This window comes from Ammospiza caudacuta, chromosome 5 (genome assembly GCF_027887145.1).
Source record: "Ammospiza caudacuta isolate bAmmCau1 chromosome 5, bAmmCau1.pri, whole genome shotgun sequence".
NCBI lineage: Eukaryota > Metazoa > Chordata > Aves > Passeriformes > Passerellidae > Ammospiza > Ammospiza caudacuta.
Window position 1 is genome coordinate 31,185,752 of NC_080597.1, and position 10,246 is coordinate 31,195,997.

The following is a 10,246-nucleotide window of genomic DNA, read 5'->3' on the forward strand; positions in this document are numbered from 1 at the left end:
GATCCCAGAGGATGATGCTCCCTTGTGCTTGGCCAGCAAGCTGGCCACAAGGACGTGAAACTCTTGCATTAGCTCCGGGGAACAGCTGCTAAGGTAAGTGCTAAACCATGAGAAGGGTATGTTATAGCTCCCTGGCTCATTCAGCAGCCATCTGGGATGAGAGGTGGGGGCTGTCCACCCCTGGAGTCTACCCCCATCACAGCCAGACTTTGGCTTCAAAGAATTAATGAAATCCCTGAAGGAAACTGTTCTGAAATAATTTGCTTATAGAGTAAGGCTGCTGCTTTGAAGGAGGAGGGCTATTTCCCTGCTGAAATATGCTCTTAAGCCTTCCTACACTGCATTCTCCACACACACATCACTGAGAAACATGCTCTAGAAAAGAATGTGACACTCATGCAGAAAAGAAGAAAGAAACTGGTTTTATTCTCAGACACTGAAGTCTTGTTACGGCATCTAGCTGCATTCCCCCTGACTGGCTTTGCCTGCACAAGGATTTTAACAGGGTAGGGCACCAGACACAGACCAGGAGACCATCACGGGAGGTAAGTAACCCTTTACAATTAGTCAGAGCACATGGCAAGTGTAACTCAAGAGAGGGATTTTCCAGGGACCAGTCCACCCCTGCCAGGTGATCTTGTTTCCTCGAAAAGGCACTTCCAGGACTGGAGTTGGTATGGGAGAGATGGGGACAACAGGAGGAAGTACTGGGGGAGAGGGAGGGAGGTGCTTTCCCAATTTAACCCATTATGGTCATGATGGGGTGGTGGCTGGGTTGTTCTCAGTGTATCAGAAGAAGCAGCGAAGGCCTGGAGACTGGTGCAGGAGGCAAGGGGACGGGAAGGGGGAAGGCAAACTGGGTGAACTCATTCTGTCCATTCCTTCTTGATGGACAGGTTCCACTCCCAGGTGAGATGGTCGTGCTTGTCATCATCCGTGAAGAAGGATTTGTTGTGGTAGGTGCCTCGAGCCAGCATACCCTTGGGAGCCTCCTCAACGGGCGTCAGGAACTCGTACTCCTCTGGCCGTGGCCCGTAGCTGCCAACCATGAACGTGGCTTTGTCCACTAGGAGAAAACAATCCACAGGGAATAAGCCCCTCACATGGGGAATGATGAGGGAGAGAGCAAGCCATGAGCAAAAGAGCAGAAAGGAGATGGGGGAGAAAGGAACAGCCCATGTCAGCAAAGGAGAGCAAAATCAGGGGGAAAAGTGGGTTAGTGAAGCATAAGGACAGCTGGAAAGATAACACAGATGGATGGGCAGGTGATCAGGCAACTCAGTTTGTGCACTCTCACATGCATGTACTTGTCCTGGTTTGAGAGAAATTTGGGAGAAAGCTGAACATTCTGGCTGTGAGTACACCCAGCATATGGCTCAAGATCTACCTTGATTTCCCACTACTTCTCTCTACTGGTGAGAAGACACCAGCAATGTGTGCTGAACAGGATGCTGAAGCCTCAGAGGTGGTTGCACAAAAATGCATGTGGGGGGTGTGTGTGTGCAAAATGGGGCTTTTCTCTGCCTTGTCCAAGCCCAGCAGCACTGAGGAGAACCCATGAGCAAATACAGGGTCCTGCACACAATGGGAAGTTTCACAGAGCAGGTCTGAATTTTACCAAAGGCTTCTGAAGAGCTTTCAGAGGGTGGGAAGCTCCACACAGGCTGAACAACTGCACAGGGGGTGGAGGGGAGGAGAAGAGCTCTGTATGGAGAGGCAACCTGTGGCAAGCACTGTCCAAGCAGAGTCTCTGTGGACTTTGCTGCTGCAGACAGGGGTGCAGCATACAGAGCCCAGAGCTGGCTCACACTGAGTGTGCACAGAACAAGGAACCACTGTCCTGGGTGAAGCAGGCACTCTGCTGAGAAGTCACCTCCTGAGTGTTAGCACAGGGTGGGATTTGGGAGCAAGGGGGCCTCTGCCCCAGCCCAGAGCTGCAGAACACTTGTTCCAGAGGAGGGACACAGAGGCAGGAGCAGTGCTGTGCAGGGCATGCAGGGCTCTTACTCACCCTTCACCCCCGTCCGGTAGGTGTGCTGCACGTATTTCAGTCCCGACACAATGTCCCTGTTTACCTGCAGGAAGGAACCAGTAGTGTCAGGAGAGGAGCTTTGGTTCTGTACCTGATGATTTTCCCCCTCCTGAAGGACAATACCCATCTTGGCTCCCAACAGAAGGGACCCTCAGCACAGGGCACATTGAACAGGTCCCTAAACAACTTCTCCATAGGTACCTGGAGACCTTTAGCATCCTCTGTGCAGCTCCTGTACTTCCCTGTCCTTTGCCCAGCTTTGAAGCTGACTGGAGCACACCAGTAAGGGTCTCAAGACATACTGATGAGGACAAAGAAAAGTGAAGCAGGGAGTTCCTGTTTAATAATTTTCATACTGGAAGCCATTCATGGGTAACTAGAGTCACCCCTTCAGCCCCAATGGGTGGGCAGCCCCCAGGTGCTCTCTAAGCTCCATGGGGAGCTGGCAAGTTTCTTCTCAAAAGACAGGGACAGTTTTCATAAATCTTTACTCAAATCTCCCATGGATAGCTTGGATGTATCCAGTGCTGCTCCTCCCCTCCAGCATACACTGCCTTCCCACAGTGTACACTACTCAATCTGAAAACAACATGGACAGATTCTTTTACATTCCAGGGTAGAATTCCCGCAGTACCAGCCCTTACCAGCCATGGAACTGAGGGACGGAATTAGAATAACCTGTCTGGCTTCAGGTGTCTCCAGTCAACAAGGCACAGATACAGATGGAAATATTTCACAGCACAAAAGAGAGCTGGAGGTGTCTCAGGGGAGAGCATTGGGGGGCATTCATCTCTGAGATAGCAAGCCTCAAAGAAAAAGGGAAATCTGCCCTACAGAGCCCACAGTATTAACGCCTTCTCAGGAGAATTCTATTTCTTCCCTTTTTGCCTTCTCTTCCAAACCCAGCTTTGAAGTAAGCACTTGCAGAGATGATCAGTTCGGTGCTGGATGCCACACTGCAGCGTGGCCAAGCTCCGTTTTCAGCTGTAAACAGAAGAAATGGCTGACACACTGATTGATGGGAGTGAGGGTGAAATAAGCCCATTTAGGTATATCACAACCTGAAGAATTCAGGCATCTTCAGCCAAGTGCTACAATATTACATCTTCTTAATGTGTACATGAAGCCCAGTATCACTGACTGAATCAGTACTTCATGAATAGCCATTCTCTTCCTCTTCTCTCTTCTCTCTTCTCTTCTCTTCTCTTCTCTTCTCTTCTCTTCTCTTCTCTTCTCTTCTCTTCTCTTCTCTTCTCTCCCCTGTTAATTTCCACTTAGTGTGGAGTAAAGATTTTTCAGTGGCTAAAAAGCAAAACCAAACCCAGCCAAAACTACCCATCTGGCTTTTCAACCACTCATTTATCAGTGTGAGCAAACAGAAACCAACTTCCTCCAAGGGATGAGCAAGCAGAAATTATTTCCTGGAAATGCCTCATCCCTTGTTGGGTAGAACAACACCTGAAGCTAGGGGAGCTTTGCAAGTGTTCAGCTTTTGGGCAGGCATTCTGTCTGGCTCTGGTTATCTGACAGACTGCCACTGACCAGCCTTAGCAACTGATGAGAAGCAACTGGAAGGAAAACAACTCACTCTGAAGTGGATCTTAACTCTGTATTCCACCCCTTCCTTTAATACGAAGGTCTCTTTCTTGAGTGCTTCGAGGTCACCTGCAAGAAGAGAATCAAGGTGTTAGCTAGAGATGTCTCAGCAAGGAGAGACCAGGCACAGGGGGGAAGATGGGAGTGGGGTTGCTGCCAGAGGTGAGCATCCCTTCAAAGGATGACACCTGTAAAATGAGCATGCAGACATCCTTGTGAGATTGAGTTGTGTGACCAAACACACAGAAATTCCTGGGTGCTCATATGTATCTGTGCCCACAGAAGAAAATGCCTGAGCACACACAGGTCTGAGAACATGTACACAAAGATGTCTATGCACAGGCTTGTTGCAGAGCAGATGCAGCAGTGTGTGTATGCTCCATCCATGTCCAGCCTGGCTTGGTGAGAGCTTGGTTCCACAGCTCCTGCCCAGCTTGGAAGGCTGCCTGGGCCCCGCAGGGGTTTTGGGTGGTTTTGGGTGAACAGGAAGCCTCTCTGCCTCTCCAGGCCCAGCTTCCTCTCTCTGCAGAAAAGCCCTTATAAGGCTCTCTCCCCATGGCCCCAGGAGCCGGAACTGCAGTATTGCTCGATTCTGAAGTTTCAATACAGCTGCTACCCAAATGCATGCACATCCCCTGTGCTCATGAAGTGTCATTGAAAGGAAGCAAGCAGAGATGGCAAGAGAAACCCAGGAGCTCCTACAGCAGTCTAGATGAAGGAAAATACCTCAATATTTTCCTCTGTTACATCTGCTTCTTTTTTATTTATATGTGTATACCTTAAAATAAGAAACAAGGCTAAGATGACTTCAGAGCTCCTCTAAAACCCACTGTAGCATCCCAAGGACAAACTCTCTTTTGACTTGGAGCATGCCAGGGCCTTTGGTTGTTCCCCTCTGTGACCAAGGGCAGAGCCTGTGCCTACCTGTAAGGTCCATGGTGATGGGTCCTGGAGCAGAGTCACAGACCAAAGTGAGTCGGGTGACCACCACATTGGGAGCTGTTGGGTCTGCAGGTAGGAAGAGTCAGGGGGAAGCTGTCAGCTTGCAAAATTAGATGCAATCAGAGGGAAATGACACTGAAGAAACAGGGATGCCTTGCCACACAGAAACTGAATTTCATGAAACACCCAGTAATGCCAGGCTTCCTTAGCACAACAGGACCACGTCTTCCCAGTCCTGCCACATGGATCCCTCTGGCCTCCATCACAATACCTAGAGGTGGCCTTTCCACCACAGAAAATTTCCTTCTTAGGATCATTCTGAGCAACAAGACCACCTTTCAGCATAGGCTGACCCCTTCAAAACCCCCAAAAGTCCTCTGAGACCCACACACCTCCCACCACAAGTTCTTTTCTGATGCCAGCACTCCCCAGTAATCCTCCTAACTCCTAACACTCTGAGCATCTTCTGTGCTTCCTTTATGTGCAACTTTCCAGCTGCCCATCCCCAGTCCTCCAGCACAAGCAGTGTATGTCCCTGGGCAAACAGGACTCCTCTTCTCTGAAGCAACAGCACACTGCTGCAGTACATTTCCCCAGTCCCTCCCTGCCGGTGTGCCCCAGCCTACCTACTACCACAGGTCCGTCTCCCAGCAGGGACTTCTTGTACTTAGCGAGGCTTTCATCATCCTTGTCCAACTCCTGCAGCTCCTGCAGTGTTTTCTGGGGAGGAGGTTTGTAGTTGAGTTTCCCATCCAGCTCATCATCATCATCCTCCACATGAGGCTCTTGCGTCTTCTCAGTCATGGTGGCTTGGTCTGGGTGACAGAGGAGGGGGCAGTCAGAGAGATTGCTGTGGATTGGGAGTATGGGGGCACTCACAGTGTGGCTCAGTGCCCTGACAGGCAGGCACCCACCCAGCGCCGAAGGCAGCGGGATTCCTACAGGCAAATGGCGACGGCGATCGGCTGCAACCCAGACACTGCTGTGCTGATATTCTGGCTCCAACACGATCCCCCCTACCCCCGCTCCTCTCCCTGCAGGCTCCACGCGCACTCGCAGACCTACACCATTATTCGCTCCCAGGGAGGAGGTGCGGGAGCCGAGGCTGAAGCCAGAGTGATTTACAGCCACTCTGCAGCACAGTTGTGGCCGGCAACCCTGCAATTACAAACCATCGTACAGGGCTCGCACAAAGAGCCACTGCCACACTCTGGAGCGCAGAGAAACACGAATAAAGCCAAGGACAGATGTTTCCTTCACCCTCTCATAACGGGTTAAAAGCCACATTTCACAATAAGGTCGAATATCTGACAGCCACTTTCTTAGATTAGCAAGTCAGCTGAAGCTCTCAAGGAAGCGGGCAGCAAAGTCTATCTGCTGGCATTGCCTGCGCTCCCACGAACAGCTCACTCCAGGCACCCAGCAGGAGCCCTTCCCACTGAGCAGGGAGCAGGATGGGAGCCCAGAGGAGCAGGCACAGCCGTGCTGCTCCAGCGGTGCCCTCGGAGGGAGAGGCAGGAGAGCTGAGCCGCAGTCAGCAGGGCTGGTCCTGAATGGCACACGGGCAGTGAAACTGCCGGGCTGGCAGCCCAAATAGAGCCAGAGCAGGGAAATAGCAACCAAGGGGCAGAGCATGGGATGGGGAACAGGAGGCAGGCAGGAGAGGTAAGCAGTGCTGTGTCTGCGTCCAGGAGGCAGCCATATGGGTCCCAGCCACCTTCCCACTCCTGGGAGAAAGGCTGAAAAACAGAGCAGTGCCCAGGTACAGCTGTCACACATGGGCAAGCCATTCCTTGATCTTTGGCAGTAAAAGGATTTGGTCAAGCTACACAGATCATTCAGTTCACTTCCACTCAGGCTTCTTTGAGACTGTCCCTACTAAAAAGTGCCCTTTTGCTTCCTTATTTGCAATTTTCCAAACAAATAATTTGTCCTTCTCTGCAGCTGTGTGGCCTTAAAATTTGCCCCTGCTCCCAAAAGTTAAACTGGGAGCTAATGCATTAGTTTTTTCATTTATTAAAACAGAAAAGAAACACACACAAAAAAGAATAAAAAAGGAAAAAACATCTGTTTAAGGTGAATCATCAAGTGGTACCAGGCAACTCTGAGTAGTATGCAGACCTCTCAGAGAAATTCCAGTGCAGGGAAGAAAAATAATCAAGGAGTGGTACATTGGCACGTTGCAAAGGGACAGAAAATAACTGACCAGCACACAAACAAGAAGATTCAGTCAGGTATTTTAATTGGAAATGGCCATTGCAAGATGACTTTGCAATTCTGTGGTGAATGAGGAACTAGTACAGAATGGGCACGCGGGAAATAAAAGGGAATCTCAACCCAAACAAACAGGGAAAAAAAACAGGTCCCAGCAGCTGAATAACCCTGGCTCAGCTCATGCCCAGACCTAGGAGTGTGAAATACCCAAATACCATAGGAAAGGCCCCTGAGTTCACGAGAAAGGAAACCAAAACCTCCCTCCCTAAAGCAGCAATTACACATGCCCCAGCACTCTGTGGCCCCAGCAGAGTCACCTTAGAAAGCTCCTCAATCCCCTCAGTGCCATTCCACGTTCAGCATGGGAGGAGGCTGTGGTTAGCCATGACAGCCAGTGCCAAGCCTTGCCTCCCACTTGGGCTCCAGCTGCACGTCTGAGCACTGACCCGAGCTCTCCACAACACCAGGCTGCATCTGCCACCAGCACGAGCACAGAGCACAGGTGCCTGCCCGCCCCCATCCTCCCATGCCCACCTCCTGTAGTTTATCACAGGGGATGGAAAGAGGCATCTCTGCCCTCATGCAGAGAAAAGGCAGAGTCAGACTGGACTGGCTCCTCCTCATCACTCAGACCTTCCCTTTGCACCACACATGCCACAGAGACTGTCCCTGCCAGCCCCCGGGGGTGGCTCACTTGAGGGGGAATGCTTTTAGGTTCTGAACCTCCCAGAAAGGTGCACAGACAATCTGCCATGCCAACAGCAAGATCCTGCAGGGAACAGGACCAGCCAGACTGTCTGGGATGAACAACCGCTGGCTCACAGGAGCCTCAGGATGGCACCGATCAGACCAAGTTCTGGCATTTTTCCCCAAGCCATGGACCTGACGCTGCCTTCCTGCCAAACTCCAAGGCAGGCGGTGACCAAGAGGAAAGCTCCCATCTCAGCAGCTCCTGCCTCTACTTGCTGGTGCCCTCTGCAAGCTGAGACACATTCCTGAGCTCAGGCACCAGAGACACCATGTTGCTGTCAGGGTTCCTGAGTTTCTGTGCCACTGCCCAGCCTAATACGGAACCCCCATTCAGACCAAGAGCCTCACTAAATTGAGAAAATTAACCCTACACTGTTATATGCAAGGAGAAATCTGTGTGCCTGGTGTCTTGCCCTGCTACATTTTTCTTGCCTTTCTGCAGCTCCAGCCCACGGTCCTGCGTCACCTGCACCCCTGAGGCCTGGCAGCACCCGTGAAACAGCAGGGAGGGGGCAAGGGCAGGGCTAGGGGTCCCTGGCAGCGAGAGATGGCTGCAGGAGGCAAAGACGGAATCACGCCTTGGCGGGAGGTGCGAGAGTCCCGCAGCTGGGCTCAGCCAGTGCCGCGGACAGACAGCTGCCCTCGCACCTGCAGCAGGAGGGGCAGTCACAAGGCGGAGGGTGGGCACCTCCTCACCCCCCGTGCCTCCACGGGGCACAAAAAGGGCTGTCAGAGGGAGAACATTTCACTTGCCCTCCGTCTGCTCATCACTTCTCCAAACCACCCCCTGGCCGAGGGCTAATCTCCAGGAAGCGGGTTTAGGAGGGAGGAAGTAATTTTTCGCGATGGAGGAGAAGCGCACCGGACTCAGCAGCGCCCCCAGCCCCGGCCTCCCCATCCCAAGCCCCGGGGTGCAGAGGGGAGCCCATTGCCCGGGGAGCGCCGGGCACAGCCCGGGACCGCGGGGCCCTTCCCTTCCTTGCCCGGCCCCATGGCAGCGCGGAGCCTGGCTTCCCGCTCGGGTCGGGTCGGGCAGGGCTCTGCCGCCGCCCCGGGCAGGAGCGGGCACCGGCGCCAGCCCCGGAGCGGGGGCGCGGAGCAGCGCGGGGAGCGAGCCGGGGCCGCGCCGTCCGTGCCCCTGCCCCCGCCCGCCCCTCGCACTCACCGGCGGAGCGGCGCCTGCGGCCGGGGTCCTCCTCTGCTGTCAGCGCTCAGCCCCGAGCTCCGGCAGTTGGAGCAGGAAGGAAGTTGGTGAAGAGAGAAAAAAAAAAAAAATAACACTCACACGCAGCGAGAAAAAAAAAACAAAAAACCAAGAGCGGCGGCAGCAGCAGCCCACCCGCAGCAGAGGAAGCCCTGGCGGCCCCGCATGCTGCGGCGCTCCGCCGCCTGCCCCGCTTTGTCTGCGCCCGCTCCTTTTGCGCAGAGGTGCGCAGGGCTTTGTCTGCGGAGCCGAGCCCGGCCGGGGACGCGGGAGTGCTCGCCGTGCGCCGCTTCGGGCTGCTGTGCCCGGGAACGAGGGGGTGAGGGCTTTGTTTTCCTCCCCAGGCTTTTATTTTGTTTATTTTCCTGCTGTAATTATGGTCGGTTTCAAAAAGTGGCGCTGATTTATACCGATTAAAATATGCGGAGAATCGGGTTGTGTATCCCTGCGTACGTGGGAAGATAAGCAGTGTTGGAAATGGAGGTTCTTATGAACCTCATTTTTCCTGCAACCTGCTGCACTTAATCAGCTTATTGTTCCCAACTCCTAGCCCTTCTCACAGAAGCAGTTTCCAAGATCAGCTACCTCAGGAAGAAAAAGCTCTCATTTCCCAGGGTTGCTTAAATGATCAGAAAGATTTTACACCCCTTACTTTGTGAAATATCAGCAGATTTCCTCTTTCTTTGCCCCTCATGTAGTGCCCACTTAGTTCATCAGTCACGTAAATCCCTCATGTTCATAGTCCTTAGTGCACCACAAATTAGATCATTGGTTTGCAAACAACAAAGCTGGGCCTGCAACGACTGATACACTGCTCTTAATGCATTTACAGCAGCAAAATAAGCAAAGCATATCTATTGCCAATGGGCTGACATTCACTGCCCTAGATCCACATATCCATTAAAAGTGTTTATTGTACACAAATTTTAAAGGTTGCAAACAACTGAGGGAAAGGGATCTTCTTCAGGGATTAACAGATCGCAGAACAGGGGGGATTGATTTTTCCAGCCAGATATTTCTTTCATTTAGGTTATGGGCGGCACAACAATCCTTGCCTCATGAATTTCAAGGCAAAAACAGATCATATATCTGTCTGACAATGGATTCCCGTTTATCAGGGGCTATAACCTCAGAAACATTTCAAGCTTCCATTAATTAGTTTCACCATCAAGAAAAATTATTTTATTCTCTGCCATTCCTTTTCACTGCTACACTAACCCTTCCCTTGGGCCAGCACACCGGACCTGACTTGAATGCAGTAGTTAGATGAGTTCGAATGGTACCAGGGAAAAAACATGTAAGCAAATGTGTGAGATGTAAGCAAATGTGTGAGTATACGTTGGTGAGTTTTCAACCCAGATAGGTTTCCCCATACTTGTTTATAATGGACAAATGGGACTAAACCTTTATGCCAGCACCAGTGGCTGAGTGGGATGGGGATGAGGAAATAACAGAGCAAATTCTTTCAACTACAGTGCCACTTTATGGCAGCTCATATTGTTCATGTA

General features: G+C 51.9%; 1 protein-coding gene across 2 annotated transcripts; it reads right to left on the bottom strand.

Annotated features, from left to right (window-relative positions):
- Positions 1-397: 397 nt before the first annotated feature.
- On the bottom strand, positions 398-8,875 carry ARHGDIB (Rho GDP dissociation inhibitor beta). 2 transcript variants are annotated; one of them, XM_058805217.1, is made up of 6 exons: positions 8,700-8,875; positions 5,197-5,385; positions 4,553-4,636; positions 3,621-3,697; positions 2,012-2,075; positions 398-1,066 (listed from the first exon to the last, which is right to left on the bottom strand). In XM_058805217.1, the coding sequence occupies exons 2-6, from the start codon at positions 5,372-5,374 to the stop codon at positions 867-869; spliced, it is 603 nt and encodes a 200-aa protein (XP_058661200.1). In that variant the 5' UTR covers positions 5,375-5,385; positions 8,700-8,875; the 3' UTR covers positions 398-866. The 2 variants fall into 2 exon arrangements, with proteins under 2 accessions (XP_058661200.1, XP_058661201.1); XM_058805218.1 differs by lacking the exon at positions 8,700-8,875 and adding an exon at positions 7,102-7,235.
- Positions 8,876-10,246: the final 1,371 nt, after the last annotated feature.